The sequence below is a fragment of the Desmodus rotundus genome, chromosome 2, assembly GCF_022682495.2.
Source record: "Desmodus rotundus isolate HL8 chromosome 2, HLdesRot8A.1, whole genome shotgun sequence".
Classification (NCBI taxonomy): domain Eukaryota; kingdom Metazoa; phylum Chordata; class Mammalia; order Chiroptera; family Phyllostomidae; genus Desmodus; species Desmodus rotundus.
The window spans coordinates 21,953,589-21,978,747 of NC_071388.1; the positions used below are offsets into that span (position 1 = coordinate 21,953,589).

The following is a 25,159-nucleotide window of genomic DNA, read 5'->3' on the forward strand; positions in this document are numbered from 1 at the left end:
TCACTCTCCATCCTTCTGAATTAGGGGACCCCAAGACCAGCCACCCGTGGTCCAGTGCTCCACACAGGGGCTTGCGGGATCCCCACGCACAGCACTCACACGGTCCTAAAGAACGTTTCCCGGCCTGGACTGCAAAGAGAGGAACTCGGGCCACCTGCTCCCTGGCACACCTGGACTGCCGGACCTACCAATCTCCCTTTTCTTTCTCGTACCCCCTGGTTCCCCCCAAAGCACCGACCTGCTCAACTTTAAGTGTTCGGCAGAGGAAGGATTCTTCGGAGCCCTTGGCACAGGAGCGACCTCCAAAGTGCGCGGGTGATGAGTTATTGGCTCCCGTGACTCCAACTCCAAAACCCTGTCAAGGGTCAGAACCACCCCCCCAGAACGGCACTTCTCCCCACCAGCCAGCAGAACCTCCCCCTCTCCCAAGTCGGGCTGGGAAGAGCGGGGCGCCGGCGCTGCACAACCTGCTTTCTCATTCAAATCCTCACGCTCGCCCTGCAGCCCCCTCCCTCCTAGCCCCGTAGCTCCCGCGGAAATCAGGAACTGGAGCTGGCGAGAGTGGACTGGAGCTCCTGTCTCCAACGCAGGCTCCGGCCTTCCGTCTGGGTGCAGGGAGCCGAGGGGTGGACCTTGACCCCTAGGCCTACACCCCCTTGCGGGGATCCCCGGCAGGTAAGGGCCAGCAGCACTGGAAATGAAGTCTATCTATATCTCCCCTCAAGTTTCAATGATTCCCCCACTCAGGGACACCCCATTGGTGCTCAGTTGGGGGATGTGTCCCGGAGAATCTCAGCAGTGGCAGAGTAAAGGAGTTTGGCTAAACGAAGTTGGAGGTGAGGGTGCTTGGACTGGGAGCTGTGTGCAATTTGCATCAAAGTAAAAAGTATCAGGACCACGTCTTTAAGAAAATCCCGGACTGTCCATCTTATCGCCCCTCGCGGGTTTTGTTTGTTTGTTTGTTTGTTTGTTTGTTTTACCATTCTAAGAAAATATAGCATCAGTTCTGCCGTTGCAACCAAGGAGATTTGCTTTGAGTAAAGTGCAGCTAAGATTGAGGAAGAGGGAGTGTAGATAACACTTTTTATTTGCCTCCGCCGGCACTTTTTCCGGACGCGTCTGTTAAGTGTTATCGGGCCAATTATTCAATCAGATCAATTTAGTGACTGGAGGACTCAAGCAGCCAACCTGCGGGCAGTTAGAGCCCGGCCGTGGCAGAGGAAAGCTCGTATACAGTAGGCACTCAAAGGGTGATGAAACGTTGAAGTCTACTGAGCGCACTACGGGTGGTGAGTGAGCAGGATGGTGCGGCTGCTGGAACGCCGACCCGCTGGCCTCTGCTGCCGCGGTGTGATCCGGCGTCGGCCTTCCGGGATTTGCATTTATCAGCATTCATTCAACCTGCCCTATTGTTAGTTCAAAGCCTGCCTGGGAGGGTCTGCGAGACGCTGCTCCTCACTCACCTTCAGTTTAAAATTCTCCACCAATAAGAAGGCTCTAGAAAAGCTGACAGCATGGGGTTGGCAGGGATTTTCTGGGCTTAGTAACAACATAAACTAAAGTCATTTTCTTTTTCATGCGTGAATTTGCTCAGGAAGTTACAAATGAGTGCCAAAGCATGCAGAGCCGAGCCTGGCTGCCCGTCTAATTTGACGGACAGTTAGGGGGTGGGGAATAGCACCGTGACTTCTCAGCGCTAGATCTAGGGTTTCACCTTTTCATCCCACTTAGCCGATACCATAGAAACAACCCATTTGTATTATTCAATTCAACGGAGGCAATTACAATGTCAGAGCAAAGCACCATGGGCAAGGAGAAACTTTATCCTGAAAGCAGTTCTGGACTCTCAGGATAAAAGGAAAAGCCACCAGAACAGTCACTTGAACTTCTCCCTGCCAGGGTTCCAAGGAGAAATCAGTTTGGAAAAAGACATAGAAGGTCTTTGGGCTTCATAGAAAGAAACCTCCCTAAGTTTACTTTTTTTTTTTTATGTACCCACACAAATCCTCAATTTATCAGAAATTAAACAGATAATGTGTGAATCATACTTAAAGCTTGGTCTTCAGTGTTTAGGACATAGGAATAAGCCCATAAATCTTTTAATGTAACTTTTCCCCCCTGAGTCTTCTTTTTACACCATTAATCAGAGGAAAGAAATAACGAAAACTAAGAAAATGATGGTACATTGCTGAGTTTACGGAAGCAGGACAGACTAATTTTTCCCTGCCGTGACAATCAGGGGAAATAATAACAAAGGGATTAGACAGTGGGTAGAAAACAGCCTAAGTCGCACAGCCCCTCCATGGTTACCAAAAAGTCAATAGAAAACCAAAACAAATAATACCCTCTTACTCCACCGGTTACAGGGGAATTGGAAGAAATGGGATCTCGGTTAACACTTCTTTGAGCTGTATGTCCTATATGGTATTAAAGTACTTTTTTTTTCAATGGTCTCTTGGTCAGGTAAGCCATAACCTTTTAATAAGGATTTTGAAATGTAAGGGACTCCTGCTAGTAGTTCAATTAAAGATTGAAATCAGCCCTGATGAAAAGTCTGGGGTTGAATCCTGCTTCCCCATACAGGAGGACCTCCACCCGCGCAGTGAGTCGCAGAGAGCCCTTTACAGGGGTCCTTTGACTTACCCTCCTCCCAGCAGTAAAGAGGGCTGTGAAAGCACCGATTTTTCTTACATGCCATTGACTGGTGAAAGACATCCTTCCCAACCCCCACTCTCCTCTTGCTTCCAGAGCAATGACTCTCATTAATTATACTGGCACAGCACTGCCTGGCCTCCCTTCTAAATAGCTGCCGGATTTCTACATATCACCTCTGCCTTGATACAGAACGCGCACTGACACCAGGATCACAGAAAACCCTGTAAAAGCTGCCTGATACGCAGTAAGGTGATTAATGTACCTTGTGGTTGGGCCTGCTTTGCTACATATCATAAGGGGCTTCTTAGAAAACTGTACTGGGAACCTGTGTCAGAAGTAGGTTTTTCTAGCTGTAGAAAAATTATGCTTTCAATTCAAAAATAGCCATATTTAAGATAGTCAAATTTAACCAGCAACATAAGTTATACTCATATAGCAAGAGAGTGAAAGAGATGAATATTATCCCTATTTCAATCAATACATCAAGAAGTCAAGAGAACAATCAAAGACTTTAATTGTCATCAAGAAGGAATTATCCCTCTTTCAACACATTTGTTGAGTACTTGCCATGTACCAGGCACTGCTCTAGATTACGTCTTAGCTGGACTATAGATAGTACTGAAGCACAAAGCAGCAGCTGTCCTTAAGGCCTTACTCCCCATATTGGTCAAGACTTCCGGATACAAATAAGAAGACACAAACTAGCTTCAGGGGAAAAGCCAATGTACTAACTCTCACCTTAACAGAGGGGCTTCAGGAACGACAGAATCGAGTTCAGAATCATTTCTCTATCATACTCATTCTCATTTTTGCTTCTATTCTTTCCCTGCTTTTCTCAATGTTTTGATCTCATTCCCTCCTATCACATGTGTGTATCATCTATAGGCTGGTGGGGGTGGGGAAAGCATTACCAGGGATAGCGCTAGGCTTCAATCATCTCAGCTAGTGATCCCAGGGGAAAGAGAGGCCTTCTTGCTTTTACCATCTGCAAATAAGGTGGTAGGAAAGGATTCTAATTGACCTGGTTCAGGTCGTGTCTCCACCCATAGGTCTATTAATGTGGTCAGCAACAAGTAGAGTATACGTGTGGCCAGTCTCTGATTATGCAGCCACCCCTATAGCCAGGGAGGTGAGACAGTATGAGCAGCAGCCCCTCCAGAACTCCGAGGAGATAACACATAGGGAGGATTTGTTCCTCCTGGGAGGTTTGGAAGGGATTCTGGCAGATAAAAAGAGCAGGTGTTCCCTACAGTACGCCCTCCTGAATCAGCCACCTGAGAAAGACATAAACACCTTTATACGGACTCATATGTACATAAGAGATTTTTTTTTCAATGAGAAAAGAAACTTCCTGAGTTCATCAACAAGGACTGGGGGGTGGGAGAGTAGGGGGCGGACAGACCCTTGCAAGTGCCACCAATCTTTCCCTCCCAAGCTGGAGAGTTGTTTCATTTTGTGTTTTGTGTTCTTCATGAAAAGTTTCGTATGCACCCAAAAGATGAATCATAATGAAGCAGTATATATTAGTCACCAGTTCCAAAAATTATTAATATTTTGGCACTCTTTTATATATTCAGAAATGTGGAGAACTCACGGAAATACTTAAATTCATTTTTAAATTAACACATTGTTACAGGGCTATAATCTTGGTTAATGGAACAAATGCAGCCTCCAGAGTAACTAAATTAACTAAGACCGACATACGTGAAGCTCCTAGTATAAACTGAGCTCTCAAAAATGTCTATTTTTACTGGCAACCTATTTAAAGCTTTTCAATACTAACAAACTCTGCACACAGAAATGCATTTGGCCTGTGGAAGAAAAAACATTTAAGGTTAAATCTCTTACCAATAGACAATAATGTTTTTCCATGATCCATTTTTAAATGTGCTATTCACATTTTTTCTATAGCAAGCCTACATAATTGTTTCTCCTTTTATATGGAATTGTTAAATGTTACAAGCAAATGCACTTTTTCACCTTACAAATAAGGAGACAATATAGTTTAACTTGTTTGTCAAGATCAGGAATGAGTTTGGACTAGGTGTCAATTCTAACTTCTAGGTTCCCCACTTGAAAACCTTGGCAAAATAATTCATCCCGTGAATGTCGGATAGAGATAAAGGAGCAGTGTTATGCCTGCCTAGGTTTAAATTCTTCAACTCAACTAAGGTTTTCTTATACCCCAGTAATGCTTCTCAAGAGATTTTCAGTTCCCAGCATAGAATGAATACTTTTTAAAAGGCAGGAAATGTGCTCAAGTGAAATTTTCCCACTTCCCACTTTTCCCCCTTCCCACTTTCCCCCAATTTGTTTCATTCTTTTTTTTTCTCCTGGGGGTTTGGAGGGCTGGGAATGAAGTATTTAGAGAAGACAACAGTGTCAGAGGAGGACAGAGCCCCTTTTCCTTCTTCCTAAGTGCTTCACAGCTGAGCTCTGTGAGGCTCCTTTCCAGAGAGACCTCCCACAGAGCCAGTATCTACAACTTTCAGGATGGTCACATACTGCTGGGCTGGATAGACATGTAACTGAAGTCCTTGCTTCAGCTAGGAAGTAAAACTGAAATTCTGAAACGACATATTTCCATTGTAAAATGTACTTGATTCCCCTTCCCATACTACCATTAAAAAATTCCTGCAGGATCCTGTAATATAATTAAAAGAAAACATATCTTCATAATCTGTATAATTGCAGACCAGTCATCTATTACAGCAATCATTTCTGTAGACACTGAACAAAATTTTGGATGAATGAGCAAGTTATATTGCAGAGACAAAATGAAGAAAGAAACTGATAAGGCAAAATGTAAATCCCAAAGCTTTGAAAGCTGGGGGAGGGGAGTGGTGGGGTACGGTGGATAACAGGCAGGCATTTGCACCACAAGGAAAATTCTTCTGTTTCCTTACTATTCCTTACCATTTTGAATCCTAATGGAGTATGTACTCTCCATTACTAACACCTGTTTAGTTTAGTAATTCACTAAATCTGGTTTAGTAATTAACCGGACAACAAATGGTTAGGTTTTTCCACACAAATATAGTAAAAGGAAAAACCGCATTTAAAAAACTGTATGTTGTTTTTGTGTCATTTACGTACACATTTAAACTAAGTGTGTACTTAGGGGGCTTGATTTTTCCAAAATAAATAACATTTTACAATTTGACAATTTTTTTTAAAAAAAGGTTCTTTCAGACCATTTAAGGCAAATTAGTCTTCATGGTGTAAGATCATAGGATGTATCAGAGAATATAATTTCCAAAAAGCAAGAAACCGGGCTGAATGTTGTAGAGTAAGCAGAAATGATCCAAAATTTAACAAGGTATGGTTTGAGTTACAGGACACACTCACTATGCCTTGAAAAGAGCGAAGACAAGTAGATAAATAATTATGTGACAAGTGCTAAATAAATGTTTGCAGTGTTGTGGAAGAACAGGAGAGGGCGCTATTACTCAATTTCATTACTAAATTACCTACAAGCTGTGTTTTGATAACCAAAATAAAACAGAAAATAGAAGCAATGATCCCAATATCTCCACCTTTACAAAAACTTCATTACTGTCTGAATTATTGTTGTCCTTACTTCAGTTATAGAAATCTATTCATTGAGTTTCTTCAAAAGAGTGTGCTAGAAAATGAGGTCTTCTATAGTGCCTTCCAGGAACACATGTATTTTTATACTACAAGTCAGTACACACATTCAAATATATTTATCACAAAAAAATAAATGCTCGCTTCAGCAACACATATTCTTAAATTTGAACGATAGAGAAAAGATTAGCATGGCCTCTGGGCAAGAATGACATGCAAATTCATGAAGTGTTCCAAATTTTTAAAAAAGAAAAAAAATAACAAAACAACAGCTATCTTTGCTATGTGCAACTCAGTCTGATAGATTTTATTCTGTTATGTTTCCATTTTCATTGCTGGTGACAGCCCATTAAATTGATTTCACATCTCACTAATAGTTCAGGGCCCCACAGGTGAAAAACACTGCTCCAGGGTGTCCTTCAGAAATGTAAAACCAGCAAAACATCCTGCGCATAATGACCAGAACAGAAACAAGTGTGCTCAGCAGGACCCCAACTGCACACCTTTTCCCGGTAAAGTGATAGATCTCAGAGCCACGTAGGATTAAACCTCTGAAAGAAAAAAAGAGCCTGTGATTGCATAACACTCTGGCCGTGAACCCACATCAGCAGGCAGGGGCTTCTAAAGTCGTGCAGCCCTCAAGGGGCAGATCTTCCCCCCACGCCTACTGTTCAAGTGGCTCTGGAGGATAGAGCGGACGAGGACGGCTCACCTTCTGGACAGCAGAACGGGGCACCCGGACTGACTGACCAAGAAATTCACACGCTGCCAGCACTGGGCATCGACATTATCGCTGTCCAGTGGCATAAGACGTGTACCATGAACTACTGACACATCCTGTTTGCCCTGCGTATTATATACTGGGCACATTGACATCTGGCTTAGGCTTCAGGTCATGAGGAACTACCGCTGGACCCGACCAAAAGGAATTCTTACCACTCAGAGATTCCAAACTAGGGCACGGACTCACTTTCTGTATGAGCCTCACCTTCTTTCCTAAATCCTGGACCCTAGAGTCATCAGTATCTCGATCTAATGCCATTTCATCATAGGTTGCAAAACTTCCAAATGTCCAGATAGTTAATGGCATCATCCTGTTTTCCATCATTGACACCATTTTTTTCTATTTTAGTATTTGTTTGATACTTTCATGTAATTTGAGTGGAAGTAAATAAGCTCAATGGCCATCTTGAAATAGAAGTATAGTTGATCCATAATTAAGGTTTTTTCCTCTATCACTTTTAAATTTCCATTCTTAACATTTTAATATTTAATCATGAGGTTTTTTTCTTAAGTCTTTTCATAAATTTGCCTTAGTTTCTTCCTGTGATTTGCCTTCATCAAAATAGCAGCTTTTGGAAACAGCAGTAGAAAAGCTCCAAACCACCAACGAGGTTCAGACCACTAACTACCCCAAAATACCAGCACCTGGGCATATTTCACATTTAAAGCTAAAGGAGTCTGAGAACATAGCCAGAGCAGAAAAGTCACTGGACTTCCTCCTTCACTTGCCTTCTTCCCTGAAACAGGTCATCAAACCTTCCTGTAAAAGTGCCCTCCCTGTCGCTGGAGGAAAGGAGCATCCTTATCTCCAACGGCAAAGGGACACCAAGAGGAATCCGAACAGACAGGTCTTGCTAAGTTTCCTCCAGGTTAGTACACTTGCCTCATACTCCTTACCTTACCATATTCCTCCGTGACCAGGCGCTCTTCATCAAACCTAGCACAAAATACTCAGGTCTGATTGTTTGGGTCATTGTTTCCTTATGAAGTGTCTCATGTCCCGTAAAACCAATTAAATAAATTTTCTTTTTCTTTTGTTAATCTGTCTTTGTCAGCTTAATTTTCAGACCCAGATAGGGACCACAAGAAGGTTGAGGAAAACTTCTCTGGACACCACAAAGCAAAGCCAGGACTACATCTCCATCCGGGCTATCCCTGCAGCAACTGCTGTTCCTCGGTGTGTCTGCCAACGGCGGCTTAAGCAAGAATGATTCTGTTGGTGCCTCAAACTTCTGAAATGCCGCTGTTTCCTGGCTTTGTGAACCATGTTGTCTATGAAAAGCCACTGTCTCTAAATCAGCTCCAGATACAACCACTGGATTTTAGTCGGATTGTGGACAGCACATGGAGTTACATTATCCCAGGAGAACTCATATCTCAGAGATGCAAACTTCACCTTGATGAGGAACCACATGATGCTGGGCACATCCAGAAAAGGATGAAACTCTGGGCCCAGTATTATCTGCCTGTCTCAGATATAGTTAATTCTTCTAAAGCAGGTTTTGCAAATGCACCATGTTGGTATGAAGTACTGAGCACTAACCACTATACATCTTTAGCACACTCAAAATTACCACTGAGAGCAAGAATAATGGGAGAGATGATAGTACAATTGTTGGAGTTAATGACCCTAATATTTCTTCAAGTCAAGTTTTTAAAAGATGGCATTTTAGGCAGCAGATTCCCCAAGCTTTCCCAGTGGTGGGAAAGGTAAGCCGATTAGGTTTCACAGTCAAGAGACAAAAGAGGTCCTGGAGGAAGGAGGAGTTTGTGGAGCAGTGACCATCCCTTCCCTCTCCTGCTCACACAAGGCGGGAGAAGGATTTGATGTTAGCACTTCGCCGCCCTTTCTGCTAGACCCAGGGTGCCGTACATCCTGTTTTCACTATGTTGGGAAATAGTGATGATCTCTTTTGACATTTGCTAAATTACTGGACCTTCCAGCACCTCACTTCCCTGAGGCAAGAAGAAAGAAGCATGACAAAAGAGGAAAGGAAGAGAGAGGAAGTACATGGTAGAGAGCCTACATTCCCATCACGTAGTACACTTAGTATAAAAATACATGAATTTCCCTTAAGTTGAACTAATACCATGGGAAGTGGCAGGGCCAAAACTTGCTAATCCATCCCTCCTCCCAACACACATACCCATGAATGGAGTGATTCAGTCCAGTCACCTTCCACAAGCAAACTCAGTGTCCTTGCCATCCCAGAGGGTAGGGATCCAGAAGTAAAAGACTGTAGACCAGACTGCCTTGGGAGTTAAGTAGGTGAGGAGAGAAAGTAGGAAGAGTCTCCCAAGACAGAGGATGCCTAGAGAGCACTCATGGAACAACTGTGACCAAACGTGTCAGAGAGGAGCCAGCATTTGGATGCCTGTCTCATGCATGGAACCAACAGAAACATCAATACAGCAAACAGAAAGCAAATTGTAAGGACACTTGGTTGTCTGTTTCCCCCTTTCTAGGTGTTGCTAGAATATGCTTTCAGCTGCCCAACCATACCTGTGCCAGATCATATGCACGGGCATAGTTTTCACTCTCCTCCCAAGTTTTGTCCATCACTCCTTAGGATAAAGCTGGTGTTGCTGTCAATATCTCCTATGTAAGAAGTATGATTGGAAAATAAATAAATAAAACCTGAAAGAGGAAATGTGGATCTAGAAGAAAACAGATTGATAAGGGTCATAAAAATCCAATCCTTTAGAAAAATTAAGAACTAAATTCATTTGATAAATATATATTTAGAAAGTAAACGTGTCTAGATATGCAAATGCCAGGGAGGAAAGACGGTCATGGATCCTGTTTTGAAGACAGGAGGAAGTCCAAGAAGTAGTAAATTCTCTATTTGAACAAAGCAAAGAACCTGGACTATGGTCAGAAATTCAGCCTAAAAGGGATTTTCCCACTTTTCCAAATGGCCCTGTTATAAAAATCTCCAATGACAAAGATCTAGCCTCTCTGCAATTGTCTAGAGCACTTTGGCCTTGGGCCATCAAACAAGCTGGTCTACAATAGACACCAGAGAGAAAAACAGAAAAGCAGAGGTTGTTGGCCCGGATGAAAGCTGCTGGCCAACAGGATCACATTCTACTCTTTACGTGGAGAGCGAGGATATTCAGCACACGGCGACTGCACATGACAGAAGTCCCATCGATCTGTTTTTCTTCTTCTCCACCTTGTCCATAAAATCAGAGTTCCCTACTACAGCATCAAGGGAAAGGTTAGACTGGATCATTCTAGTCCATAGAAAGACCTGCATCAGCCTCACCTTCACCTGCCTTAACTGGAAAAACAATTGTCCACTGGCTGAGCTGGTAAAGGTCATAGAACTAATTATAGTGAGAACCAGGATGAGATCTGACATCACTGGGAGGCAAACTGGAAATGCAAACAGCTCAAGAGGTTGCTATAAAACTAGTTTAAATGTTTATTTCTCTGTAAATAAAAATAAACATCTCCTTAAAACAAAACAAAAAGCTGTTGAGGCATTAGGCCCAGGTTTTAGAATCTAGTATGTAACTATAAGAGTGAAATGCTTGTGATCCCTCTGACTCTCTCTTAATTCTGGCCTGCATTTCTCCCATGGCATTCAGGCGAATAGTTCCTGCATCTAATTACAGATAGACTAATTATTAGAGGCATTCTGCTTGAGACTTGAGCTGGCAAAAATTTGCAGGAGCCTCAAGACCAGACTCAGATCAGCAGGAGCAGAGACCGGGGAACAAGATTTAGAGATTTCATCCTCTTCCTCGGGCTCTCTGTTGAGGTCTAGCTGTCACACACCTCTTGCCCAGCCCACTCTCCCTACCCATTAATTACATAAAAGCAGCCTAAGTTCTGGGCTCTCGTGGATTTGCGGGAGCTTTAAGGCCCTATCTTCACAAGCTGGCACTTTCTTGATCAATAAACCTATCCTAACACCAAGTTAATGTTTTGAATATTGGCCTTTTGAAGCATCAGGCACACAACCCTTGAATCGGTAACATAACCTCTTATCCTTCCCAAAGATGATGAAATAAAACCACATTAAAAAAAAAGAATCTTTGGAAAATTGTGACTTCACAAATGTCGGGAAATGCACTTCGTTATTTATTTTTGAGATTTTTTTATCTTTTAGAGGGGAAGGGTCGGAGAAAGAGAGAAACATCAGTGTGTGCTTGCTTCTCACACACCCCTAGTGGGGACCTGGCCTGCAACCCAGGCATGTACACTGACTGGGAATTGAACTAGCGACCTAACTGGTTCACAGACCTGCGCTCAATGCACTGAGCTATACCAGCCAGGGCCACTTTATTATGTTTTAACCTGGAGTCAGGTGGCTGCAGTAAACTTCTCATTCTGTATTGTTGACTCTCCCAGGAGCGACTATTTGGACCAGATGATAGCTCTGACTTTTATCAGGATCACAAGTCACTAAGAAAAATGTGGACATCATGGATGTTAGCAGATCATCAGCAGCATTGTCAAAGAGGCTGTGCACTGTCAGCGTGGTTTTAGCAGCAAGTATGTGTTTATGCCAAATCCTCAAGCCAGCTCAAACTGGCTTTAAAATAAACAAATTTACTAGTTCACGTAATTGAGAAGTTGGATGATACCATCTTTCAAGGGTTGGCTACTTTTGGAGTTTAACAATGTCATAAGGCATCTCTATGCTTTCTACTCTCTGCTGCCATCCTAAACACATTTTTTATCCTCAGGATTATCCCCCTTATCATTATCTTCAAGATTTTGTACTCCTCCCCTGACAGGGGTGCTCAGTGGGCTGGGCATCTTCTTGCAAACTGAAAGGTTGCCAGTTCGATTCCTAGGCAGGGCATGGGCCGAGGTGGTAGGCTGGGTTTCTGGTTGGAGGCGTGCGAGAGGCAACCACACAATAATGTTTCTCTCCCTCTCTTTCTCCCTCCCTTGCCCTCTCTCTAAAATACATAAATAAAACCTTAAAAAATAAAAGATTCTGTCCTCACGTAATAATGGGGGAATTAGCATTCTTTATTGCTAAGAAAGGTCTAAGTGAACTTCTCCAGGGGAAATGACCCAAATTCACGGACAGAAAGCAGATGAGAGAAAAGAGCAGCCTCAGACATGAGTTATAAACAGTTCCTTTATTATAAGTAACAAAGTTGATAAAACTGGAAGACTATTCTCTTCAAACAATTAAATATGGCTGTCCAAAATAACTAAAAATAATACAACCCATGGTTAAACTCTCTCTTCAAATATCAGCACTACATGTATGTATCCTCCAACCTGGTAAGTTTAGAGTGTTTTGTTTTTCTTGTAAGTATATTACATTAATCACAATTTGTTTAAATTATTCTGATACTATCTTTATAACAATTATCTCTCAAATATGTAAATACCATGAGAACACAACTTTGATCATTTCAGGGGAGGGGAGGAATTCCCATTTTAAACCCATGAAAAATATCCATGTATTTCCATAGTTTTCTCTTCTCAGAGCAGGTCATCTCCCGCTCTCTAGGAGTATTTCACCCTTTTCTACGAAAGTGTATGCGACTTGTAAGTTCTCTGAACTTCAGGATTAACGAGTGGTCTTTCCACGCTTCGTAAGTATTTCTAAATTTGTCATAATAACTTTCTTTTTTCAGGTTGAAATCTGATCCAATTCTTTTTAAATAACTGTCTTTTTTCCATATTTCTCTCCAGGAGCCTTTGAATTTTTCCAAATAACTTTCTTTTTCAGATTCTTCCTTCCATATTCCTTCTCCTTTTTTTATGGCTGTTAATTCAGCTTTAAGTAAGTTTCTGTGTATTTTCCAATAGATTTTAGAATCATAATCTAACCCTTTAACGAGAACAGTTTTGCCAAGGCCTCTTCTCAAAATTTCTTCATTCAGACTCACACTAAAAAATCTACCCTTGAATAAAAAAATAACACAAACCAATTAATTAAGAAAATTGATAGTATACCCATAACATCTACTTACTATACTATTTTTTTGATCTAATCTTTATTTTATTTTTTTCTGTTACTATTTAGTCCCCTACTACTCCCCTCCCCCAGTAATCTCCACACTGTCCTTTTTCCTTTTTGCTCAATCCCTCCACCCCCTAGTCTCCCCCCCACAGCTGTCATCTATTTACTTTAAAATCAGTCATTCAGCAACTTTAGTCCTCCCGAGAAAAACCAAAAAGCCAAAGTTTCCCCAAGAGCTTAAAACAGCTATGTGAAATCCAAGAATTTCATTACTAAAAGAGATCTTACTCAAAGTCAATTGCCTGTTTTATAACATATTGTTCTCCACAGCCTCATTGGTCTCATCCAAAGAGGTGCAGAAGCAGTGAAGTATATAAAAAGTGGTTTGTTTGCTGTTTAGTGGGGGAATGGACCACAGGACATAGGCCAAAGAAACTCAACAGTGGGTAAATGCAAAATGAACTGAATCATCATGAAACTATTAAATTAGGTTAATAACTCCAGTACTTAGAAAGGCACTGGCATGTAAGTACATTTTTAAAACACTTTCCACAAAATAATTAACATAAAAATAGGCCTGGCCTTGAATCTTTATCCTTCAGAAAATTTCATTCATGGAATCCCACACTTCCTAATGAAACTGGATAAATGAGACTTTTTTCTCCCCACTAATTTACAATATAAAGGAGACCCAGCTTAGCTATTTCTATAGTCCTTGTGGTATTTTAACAGATTATTAATAATTTCACAGCTTCATTAGACAAGTAATTTACAGTTAAATTCCAGAAATGTGAAAACTCCAGGTTTAAAGTAGGAGATATTTTCTAGGACTATCTAAAGAAAAAGTAACCTTTTCCTCCTTTAAATGCAGTAACTTTTGGTATATGATGCTGAAGAATTAAGAGATCAGTTTTAAAATGTTTATCATATTTTCTGCAATCATTTAAAAAGCTCATTCCCTTAAACCAAAATCAGAATAATTAAAATTCAAATTCACACCTTAGTAAAATTCAACATATGTAAATTACCACAATATACATGTTGCGCAGCTTGGTCACCTGCCAGGAAGCTGAGTAAGGGAAAACATGTAAGGTGAGGCCTGGGCTCAGGAACCGGGAAGACCTGGGCATGAGTGGAGGCTCTTCCACTCGGCCACCCTGCGACCCATCCGTAAATGGGAATAAAAACAGTGACTCCGTAGGGTGGCTTTGAGGAAAAGTAAAATGTAGTCCTCAACTTAAAAGAGAAGATAGTGTTTTTGAAACACCTTTGACTTCTTCATGAATTCTGTATCAATTTTAAATGTAAGATGCTTTGGATAATTCTTATTTTGATAGAAATGAATATGATCTGGACAAGCAAAAAATAATGGATTCCATTAGGTTTTCTATCAATAAGTCAAAAACTTAAGAATTAAAATGGTTACAATTCCAATCACTTTAATGTATGGTTATTTTTTTCTTCAACTTATTCTTATTATATAATAAGGGACTTTAAAAAGAAGAAACACGACTCTTACTTCTGTTGTAATAACATTTCCACTGTTTAATTCTTCTATGCTCTTTTTTCAGTGATCACCCACCAAAACTCTGAGTGAGGCACACCCACGGACTCCGCACAGCGACACCCACGAAGCTCTGGGGCACCCCCAGTTATCCAATGGCCATGGCCAATCGCAACGGCAGGACACCTCGGAGGCTATGTTTGCAGATGCCTGGCCACTGATCATAAATAGTGTTTACGGATGCTCCGCTCTGGAGTTCAAAGACTGAGCTATGTTTACCTTCAGAAAACACCCTTGCTTTGTGTAGTTTCCAGTTGACAAGCATCATTCAACAAGTGGTTTCTAATACCAAGTGTGACATCATATTCCCATAATATAAATAAATGTATAAAGACTCTCCTTAAATTAGCAATGTCCAGAGGCATTAATAATTTTAAGTGTTTCCTTTTTCTTAATTTTCTATTTTTTATAATATGTAACTAAAATTTTATAACAAAATGTATATATGAAATAATTACCTGGTTCTCTAAATATAATCATGAAGAATAGCAGTTTAAAAAGGCAAAACATATTCAGGCCTATCATATACCCACGGTTTTCATTAATGACATAGTTATGTATAAATAAAAAAATAAGATATTGCTCATTATTTCTTTACACAACTCACCTTATTCACTAAAAGGTAGCAAAAGAGTGCTGAATGCTCCTTTCCAAGAAGTTGGAACCACAGCAGCTGGGAAGGTTTTAGTTCTTTCTGTAACCACACCTTCCCAGTGTCAGTGAGTTCTACCCCGGCCAGCCTAACCAGCAAAACACCACGTGGCTCTTCTGAAAAGGTCAGGCAGAAAAGAATGTAACTTGAATGCTATGCTGTGAATGCAAGTGCAAAATCATTTAACTCCCAAAACACCACCTGAATCCATTATGTTTATTTATAAACACCCAGACTCTCTCCAGATGTAAATCCATCCATTTCTATAGTCAAGTTTTCTTTTAAAACAATACGAGTATATAACAGATGGAATAATTTCAAAAACCCATTTCAGTAATGTCTACAATAGGATGTGAGGTTTATGTGAGGTTTAACCAATTTACCTTTAAAAAAAAAAACTTCCAGATTATATATATATATATATATATGTGTGTGTGTATATATATGTATATGTATATATATGTATATATATATGTATATGTATATATATATATGTATATACACACACACACATACAGGGCCCAGCAGAAGCACGGCCTGCTGGAGTGCGGCTGGGAGGGTACGTGAATGTCTCCCATGAGATGGACAGCAATTTGAACATTTCACCTAAAATGTCATGTGATGTACTTGAGTGTGATATTGTTAGAGAATTACATGTTTATGATTCTGTAATAAACGATTTTGTAATAAAAAGGGGCATTATTTGTGCCAGACCCTGTGTGTGTGTGTGTGTGTGTGTGTGTGTATGTATATATTACCCTTGCATCTTACTTACTTCTCCATGAAGATATAATCGGTAAAGTAATAGGTATATGTTCAATTTCTAAACCATCCTCGGTTATTCGGCGAAATCGTCCACGTAGTTTAACATTCTTTCTTATAAATTCTACTGGAATATCTGAAGAACTTGTAAATTTTGATGTCTGATGATTTACAAGGAGAAAAATACATTTTGTTATTATTTTCACTTTAAATTTATGTGTGTCAAATTGTTATTTTAACATTTAAGACAACCATTGAAAATTTTTTATTTGGTTCTAAATTTTATATTAATATTTCAACATGGTTTAATCAAAAGTTCTAAGAACATTCTTTATAATCTGCCAGCTGCCAGAGGGGAGGGGGCAATGGTGGACAGAAGGGGAAGGGGAAGGGACTAGTCAAAGAACATGTATGAATGACCCATGGACATGGACAACAGTGTGGGGATTGATGGGATTGAGTGTGGCAGCAGGGGGGTGTGCTGGGTGGAGGAGGGCAAAAGGGGGGAAATTGGGGTATCTGTAATATAATAAATGAGAATAATAAAAAATAAAAAAAGAACATTCTTTAGAAATACTTGTCACTACTTTACTATTTTAAGGTACCTTATAGAGCACATTAAACAGACTCCTAACTACCAAAAGCTAAATCCTCAAAAGATGACGTAGCTCATCAAAAAGAAGTGAGGATAATGAGTGTAGACCTGTAGCAGGCACCACCCAAATCCAGTTAAATAGCCACTATCCTGTTGTACAGATGTGCAGTCTGTTCACGCAGGTACTGCTGGGAAAACCTAAACAAAGCTGAGTCAAATTAAAGGAGAACTCCTAATCGACAAGACTTTTATTTCTCTTATTTTTTCTCTTGTAGGAGAAAAAGGACCAAAAAAAAAAGGTCCACATTAGAAATGTAATTGAACGCCTAACACCTAATGCCCTAGAGTTAGTCAACATTTTATAACTACGTCTTCCACATGAACAATACTACAGGGACACGGGGATGAGCTTCACTCATAATCACGGCTATGTGAGAACTTCACATATACAGGATAAATTAGTACCCGACTTCCTAAGCCAGCAAAGTCTACGTGAGAACTTCACGTATGCAGGATAAATTAGTACCCGACTTCCTAAGCCAGCAAAGTTGAACTAAACGTTACAGAAAAAAATCCACAGAAGAAACATATTGTAGCACACACATCCAGAACGTGGAACATTCGATGGGACAACCAACTTGGTTGCTCTAACAAATCAATGGCTTGGGGGGGGGGGAATAGAAAGTGGAGATTGTCCTAAAATAAATGAGATGAGAGACACAACAAACAAGTACAATATCCAGACCATTTGAGTCCTAATTTGCATAAATCATCTATTTAAAAAAGACTTCATTTAGACAATCAAGGAAATTTTAATACGGACTGGGTCGAAAACACTAAGGGATTATTAAACATGTCGCGTGTGATAACATTACAGGACGAACTGGCATTATGACCCTCTCGATGCAGCACAGTAAGAAGTACACACCACCCTCCTGTTCCCACTAAATCTAATGAGGACACACAAAATCCCAGAGTGTGGGACGCTCTCCTACACAACTGGCTTGGGCTCTTCAACGACGACAATGTCACAAGAGACAGAAATTAAAAACAGGTGGTGACAGTTCTCCCGATTAAAGGAGACTAGAGAGACGTGACAATGCAGGACCCTTGCTGCCATCTTCTGCTGGGGAAAAACAGCCACAAAGGGTGTTTTCCGAAAGCAAATCTGAGTATGAATGGTATCTGAGACCACACTACTGCAAAAAATGTTAAATTTAATTGGTAGAATTAATATTAATGTGGCTATGCGGGAACATATTCTTGCCTTAGGAAGTACACTATGAGGTATTTATGGGGCAAGTTTCCTGATGTCTGCAACTTGCTTTCAAATGGTTTCACAGAGGGAGAAAGAGAAAGCACAGCTGTGACAAATGTTAACACCTGGTGAAGCCAGATTAAAAAGTAGGTGAGTGTTACAGACTTTTTCTGAAGAAAACGTTGGGGGCGGGGATCGGGCCGGAGAAGGATTCTGGATCTACCGTCAGCATTTAGGAATGTGGCACCAAAACAAACACGACACGATAACATAAACAATGTGGAATATGCATCCCTGGGTGGTGTGGCTCAGTGGATTGAGCGCAGGCTGCGAACCAGAGTCACAGTTTCGATTCCCAGTCAGGGCACATGCCTGGGTTGTGGGCCAGGTCCCCAGTGGGGGCCACGTGAGAGGCAAGCACACATTGATGTTTCTCCCTCCTGTCTTCTCTGCCTCTAAAAATAAATAAAACCTAAAAACAAAAATTAAAAAAAAAGGATGTAGAATATGCAGAATGTAAATAAAAGAGAGGAGAAATCCTAAAAGAGTTTAAGTGAGTCACCTGACAGAAGCTCTTTAGGAAAAGTCTGTGGGAAAAACAAAGAAATGTAGGCTAATGTCCATAGTTGACACACAACGGTGGCACTGATGAATTCATCAGTATCACCGGGGGCGGGCACTCTAGGAGTAAGCCACCAGCCTCGCACTGGATCCTCTCCAGTTTAAGTGACCACCACCAACCAGAATGAGAGCATAAGGATGAAACATCAGCGTGGTCTGATGCGTGGAAGGGTATGAACACTCAGAGTCAGAGTGAATATTTAAAAAGATCTTGAGTCCTGGCAGCTGTGGCCCAGTGGCTTGAGTGCCAGCCCATGAACCAAAGGGTTTCCAGTTCAATTCCCAGTTGGGGCACATGCCTGGATTGCTGGCCAGGTCCCCATTAGGAGGCATGTGAGAGGCAACCACACATTGATATTTCTCTCTCTCTTTCTCCCTCCCTTCCCCTCTCTCTAAAAATAAATAAATAAAATCTTTAAAAATAAAAAATAAGATCTTGACAACAAGAATGACAGGCTAAAATGTAAAAGTCTTCCCCTGTACTCTACCCCAAACTAATGAAGGATAGAAGGAATAAGCTAACAGGAGCATATATACAAAGAAGTTAGAAGTTTTAGTTAACTGTGAACTCAAAATGAGTTTAAGTATGACAAAGCTACCTTCTGCTTCTGCTTTCCTGCTGCCCTTCACCAAACTGATTTAAGTACATTTTTATTTTTTAAAGATTTTATTTATTTATTTTGAGAGAGGGGAAGGGAAGGAGAAAGAGAGGGAGAGAAACATCAATGTGTGGTTGCTTCTTGTGCACCCCACCAGGGACCTGGCCTGTAACCCAGGCATGTGCCCTGACTGGGAATCGAACTGCTAACACTTTGCTTCACAGTCCAGAAATCAATCCACTGAGTCACACTAGCCAGGGCTGATTTAAGTATATTTTTAAGGGTTACCAAGAGAAATGATCCCTCAGCACTGTTATTACCCAAAGTCTTAATCAGATCATTTAACATTTTGACAATTTGGAAACCTTCAAAATACGGGGAATATATAGATTTTTAAGATCAAGAAAGAAAAAAGTAGAATGAAAAGAACTAAAGTCTCAAAAGTTCTGGTCATATATATATATTATACTAAAAATAAATATAAAATATGTATAAATAAATATATACACATATTATGTTAAATATATGATTTACAAAATCATGGAGTTGTAAGAAAGAACCTATTAGCTATAGGGTTAAAAATAAGATTGAGGCATTTATAAAAAAAAAAACAGATAAAAGTGCTGACATGGAGTCAGGGGGAAAGGCAACAGCTGGAAAAGATGTAGTATGGTAACACTTGTAGTCAAGCTATGATAACATAAAACAGTAAGAAATAATAAATGTAGGAAATGAACCTACACAGCAGCAATAAATCCGTGCTAGGTTGTAACGTGGCACTAACACCACCCCCTATAGCAAGTAGTTACAAAAAAACCTTGTAAATCTTGATATAGCAAATGAATTTCCACAATGTTTATTATTAAAACACTATTGAAAGTGCAAAAAAATACGGTAGCTGAAAGCATAAATTATTTTCTTACACTGCACATCTTGCTTTATTCATTGAACAACAATCTTAAAGACTGTTGCAAATCAGAGCGAGCATAAATCACTCAGTGAAAGGGACGTAATTCTACTGTGATCTAAATCTAAAGCCACTATAGAAAGTTGTGAGATACTCTACAGTGTCTGAAATGCAAATTCAGCGATTATACCACTCTAGCAAACGAAATCCTTTCAGATTCCTTTTTAAGCATGAAGAAAGGGATGCTGGAAATACAGGCCGTGCAATTACTTCCCATAAAACACAGTGGATGCCTGACTGTTAAAACAAGATCTTAATTGTTCATTGTTGTAAAATACTATTTAAATGTTTCTAATGTGAATACCAAAATGCTACACTGCTTGAGATAAAAACTGATGTGAGAACAAATTAACTGTCTATTGTTTCCCAAAGTGCCTTGTTCATTTTTTAACTTACCAGTCGAACACTTCTTAGAAGTAACATTATTCCAGCTACGGCCATTATGGTGCTGAAGTTCTTCAGAAAGAGATTTAATGATTAATTCTACTTATTATTCACAACAGTGAAAGTATTAATTAGAAGGGAAAAAAAAGACTATCCTCCTATATCTAACTGTCCAAGTAAGGCACATTCTTCAACTAAAGGCCTACTTATTCCAAAAAAAACCCCTTTAACTGCCCACCTAACTATTAACCTTCCCCCCTTTCTCCCAAGCAATCTGGCATGCACAGTAATTGCACAGTAAATGCATAATATTGTATTGTTCTCTATTAAATGTAATCCTGTAACCATGAGTTCCTTGAAAGCAAGGACAAGTTTAATACTTCTTGTGTAACGACCACAGTAACTCACAGAATCCTGAGTCTACAGTGGGAATTTAAGTATTTGGTAGAAAACTCGACCACCAAAATTTTAAAATACAACACCTTGGAAAATACATGTGAGTAAGTAGTGGAGAAAAACTTAGTGATGTTTTCATAGTGTTTCATTTAAAAGAAATAGACCTAAAGGAGTTTTATTAAAAAACAAGACCCTTGCAACTCCCTGAACAAAAGGGGGAATCTGACATGCTTTCCTTCATAAATACAACTAGGTATTATAAAAAATTGAAGTGGAAAGCATACACGGGGTTCATGTTGTAATGGGTTATTTGCAATAATATATCTCTCAACTAACTTAAATGCTGTTTCCTTTCTCAATCCTACTGAAGTCGTTTTTTTCATTTAAAATAATCCAGGCATCTCTTCCTGTTTACCTGGAAGACTGGGAGGCCTGGTCAATTAACACGTATATACATACCTACCACCTTTCATTTATGCAGTAAATATTTACCTAGCACTAAGTGGTCAGCAGTGCTTTAAAGGCTGGAGCTGCACTCCCGGGAGTGAAAACAGGCATCGTCCTAGCCGCCCCTGTGTGCTGCTTGGATGCACAGTATTTCAAGACTGCTCATCCTACCCAAATTCTCAGCAGAATTCAACCAAGCCAGTCATTCCTTCGGAAAATATTCTTTTTACTTAGCTTTTAGGACACCTGGTTTTCCTCCTCCCTCACTTCCTTCTTAATCTTTGCTGACATTCTTCTTTTCACTCCCCAATTTCTAGCCTTTAGAGAGTCCTGTAGGTCTCAGTTTGAAACTAGGGTACTTCAATTTTTCTGACTCACTCCAAGATGTCATCCAAGCTTTAAATACTTCAGGCATACACAGCTCATTCCCAAAGGTATATAGTCCAGTTCTGATCTCCCTTCAACACTAGAGTCTTATATCCAGTTGCCTAGAACATCTCCAACTATGTTTAGAAGTCCAATGACCATGTTCAAGTTCACACAGCTCTATTTAAAAGTCTAATAAGTCATCTTCAAGTTTACATGTCCAAAAAGTCCTCTAGATTATTCTAACAAAACATTTACCCCCAACTACTACATATCAGCAACTTTTGCCAACATCTACCCAGGGGGAAGCTGCCCGGATTCCTCCATTTCTTTGCACCCCACACCCACACCATTCACACCACCACCACCGGGGTCTTAGCCACAATCCTCTCTAGCCTGGTCGCCTCAAATGTCCCTCCCTTGCTAGAATTTCAGTGGCTTCTTACTTCACTTAAAAATAAAAACAAAACAAAGAAACCTCTTCTGTCCCCAGGCCTACAGGGCCTATGTGCTCGGCCCTCCGCAACCGCTCTAAAAGGCCCGTGGGCGCCGGCCCTCCGGGGAGTCCCGGGACCCAGCACAGTACTGGCAGGAACTGGGCTGCGCCGGCCTCCCCCGCCCGCGGCCCCCACGCCCCCTGGGGCTGCGGCCTTCCGGCCCGCTGCCCACGGCCCGCCCACCACCTGCCCGGCCGGTGGGGTTGCGGTACCCGGACGAGGCGCAGGTGGTCGTCCGCCCACTGCGACACCCGCGCCACGACATTGGGCGCCGCTCCATCTCGGTCGGCCGACGGGCAGGCCCCGGTCGCGGGCCGCCCAGCCATGTTCCCGGCTTCCCGCGAGCCCGAGCCCAAGCCGCGCCCCACGGGCGGACGGCAGGGGGCGCCGCGATCCTCGGGCCGACAGCGGGGACCCGAGATCCTCAGGCTTTTCGGGGCGCCGCACGCTGGGAGTGGCCGGACGACCTCCTTCCCTCCTTCCGTCGCCTGTGGGCGGGCCTCCCAACCCGCCGTGAGACACCCTAGCAGTGACGGCTCCACACTTCGCAGGGTTTTCCTGCCGTGTGGGTGATCCGTATGGGACAAGGGTGGGGACTGAAGAATTCTCGACCACGCTAGTGGGAAGATGATCATGATCAATTTGTGACTTCAATGAACCCAGCCGCAGTGTGGGTTTCCCAGGTGCCATGCAAGAAAGGAAATTGAAGTAGTTCATTCCTCCACTTACAATAGTAATTCTTAGCGCTCATTGAGATGACCATGCCACTGAACCGCGTCCTGTCCACCTGCCCCATCTCGTCTTCAGTTCCCATCTTTTCCAGCTTAGTCTCTGTTTTAGCCTTACAATCCCTCCATTGAAAATAACTTCAACTCCAATCCCCAGGCCTTCTTCGCACTCGCCCGGCAAAACCCTCACGCTGGATTACACCCAACGCGCACCAAACAGTTGGAGTCCAGTATGGAGAGGTCTTCAACTTTTTTCATGGTAAGCTGCGAAAAGTCATGTAGACTTTTACATGAAATTACGCTGTTTTGCAATTAAAATGAAATGTTGGCAAAACACTGTGCTGGGCATAGAATATGTAAGGCAGAGAGTACAGACTTTCTGATCGTTATTTCTGCTTTAATGGCTTTCCATTACGTTTCAAGTAATGTCAAAATTCTTTAGGCTCATGTACAAGATACTGGATAATCGAGACCTTAGCTATCTAAGCTTTTCTTTTCTACTCCCTGAGTCATTCGTTACGCTTCAAGTACACTGAGTACACTGACCTTATGTTCTTCACACATGCCAAGTTCATCCCTGCCTTACAGCTTTGCACTTACTGTTCCCTCTGCTTAGAACTCCCTGATCCCTCCTCCCCATGAGTCTCTCCACCTCACCACCACCATCAAGCTGGCTTCTTATCATCTAGGTTTAAGTATTATATCCACAAAGAGGCTTTTCTGAACACTTGATCTCAAGTAGGTCCTCGCCATACAGGACATAAAATTTAATTTGTAATTTTATGGACAGACAGGCTTTCTTTTTATTCCCTTCCTTCCCTACTAGTTTGTAGGTCAGGGACTGTGTTTCTTTACCATGTCTGTGTATATGCCTGAACAGCCAGAGCCGAGCATAGTTCCTGATGCATGGAAGAATCTTATTACCTATTAGCTGAATGAGAGATAGCCTCCTCAATTCTCCATATGGCAAGATCTCTACCTATCCTTCCTCCTCCCTCGTTTTGCCCACCTCCTCATTCCTTCTCCTCCATATTCTTCCACACCAATTCAGTCCTACAGCCTTTAGGGAGAGCAGAACTAGTAATTACAATGCATGTGAAGAATTAAAGAGTACCAGTCAAGGTAACTATATAGCAAAATATAAAATATTGCCTAAGTGTATTTTTGTTTATAAGTCTTTGCTTCTCCTGTATAATATCAAAGACAACTAGATAAAACAGTAATAACAAAACTGTGATGGGCTATATACAGTTTGTATAACAATAATAGCACAAAGGAGGGAGGAGGGAACAGAATTATATCAGTTTCTGTATACTATTAAAATTGATTTGTGCACTTTGTAAATTATACCTTGATTTTTCTTTTTTTTTTTTTTGAAATAGGTGGCAGGAGGCTTTTAGATAGTAGAAACAAGGAACCCTGGAACCTCAAGCCAGTTATCAAGCAACGAGGAAATGTGATATAGCTGGGACTTCCGTCTAGAACACAGCTTAGGCTACACTCAGGATCTAATAGAGTTCTGCTAAGTTTAGCCACTGACACTGCCCTGTGACCCAGGAGCAGATCCCTACAAATATTAACCTGTCTCCAACAACTCAGCGTCTGCCTCACTGTGTATTTCTTACTCTCCTTCCACTACCAGCACCTGCTCTGCACGTCACACTCTTTGTATGACACCCTAAGAAACTAGGATTGGTCCAGGCATTATCGTCCACACCAAGCGAGGTTTTCAGGCCAAGACACCTACTAGACTGAGAGCTGGTCTATAAATTGCCATACGTCAATCAGGGACTCACCCCTCTAGCACAATCCGCTGGAGTCAGTATGACATGGTGAAGTGCTCAGAAATGGCCACTTAAGCTTAAGGTAAAGCTAGAGTTGCTTTGCTAAGCCCGGGGCTCTGAGCGTGGCCCTTGCCCTCAGAAGAGGCTGTGGTAAGTACGTAAAAGAAAACCACCTCTCCAGAGCATTCTCCTAAACCAAGTGACTCTTGCCTCCTCTTTCTTTCATTGCCCTTTCTTTACTGAGTAAATTATGAAGCTCTAAAGGAGAGAGACATGTCAAGAAATTTTTATTGCAGGAAATATAAATTGTTGAATCAAAGACTCTAAGGGACTCACCAATATATCAAAGATAATGTGTAAGTATATGCCTGTGATGACATAAAGCTTGTAATCTTTACATCATTAAGTTCATAATGAAATACTTTTACAGGATTGTCCTATTTGTAGTCCACTGCTGTGCCATTCCATTCTGTCATATAATAGGGCTAATTTAGGAGGGTCTGATTTATTCACATAAACCTTCCAATTTTTTTTTTGCCTCAAGTCATACCTCACTACTCAAATACCAGATTTA

General features: G+C 41.3%; 1 protein-coding gene, 1 long non-coding RNA gene and 1 other non-coding gene across 3 annotated transcripts; 2 read left to right on the forward strand and 1 right to left on the reverse strand.

The window, feature by feature from the left end:
- The first annotated feature begins 502 nt into the window (after nucleotides 1–502).
- On the forward strand, nucleotides 503–15,142 carry LOC123479967 (uncharacterized). The gene is made up of 3 exons (XR_006655797.2): nucleotides 503–675; nucleotides 7,773–7,895; nucleotides 14,537–15,142. It is a non-coding gene; the product is annotated as an uncharacterized lncRNA (long non-coding RNA).
- On the forward strand, nucleotides 6,380–6,486 carry LOC112309715 (U6 spliceosomal RNA). The gene has a single exon (XR_002975294.1). It is a non-coding gene; the product is annotated as a U6 spliceosomal RNA (small nuclear RNA).
- Nucleotides 12,111–22,537, reverse strand: C2H3orf33 (chromosome 2 C3orf33 homolog). The gene is made up of 5 exons (XM_024562929.4): nucleotides 22,286–22,537; nucleotides 20,380–20,439; nucleotides 15,957–16,104; nucleotides 15,137–15,297; nucleotides 12,111–12,906 (listed from the first exon to the last, which is right to left on the reverse strand). Exons 1-5 carry the CDS (start codon nucleotides 22,397–22,399, stop codon nucleotides 12,517–12,519), a joined length of 873 nt encoding a protein of 290 aa, XP_024418697.1. The 5' UTR covers nucleotides 22,400–22,537; the 3' UTR covers nucleotides 12,111–12,516.
- Between the last annotated feature and the right edge of the window lie 2,622 nt (nucleotides 22,538–25,159).

Coding starts and splice junctions, on each gene's coding strand:
- C2H3orf33 (XM_024562929.4), bottom strand. CDS start 22,399: ATGGCTGGGCGGCCCGCGACCGGGGCCTGCCCGTCGGCCGACCGAGAT. Junction 16,105..20,379: donor TTCTAAGAAGTGTTCGACTG/GTAAGTTAAAAA, acceptor GTAAATCATCAG/ACATCAAAATTTACAAGTTC. Junction 12,907..15,136: donor GCTACCTTTTAGTGAATAAG/GTGAGTTGTGTA, acceptor TTTTTATTCAAG/GGTAGATTTTTTAGTGTGAG.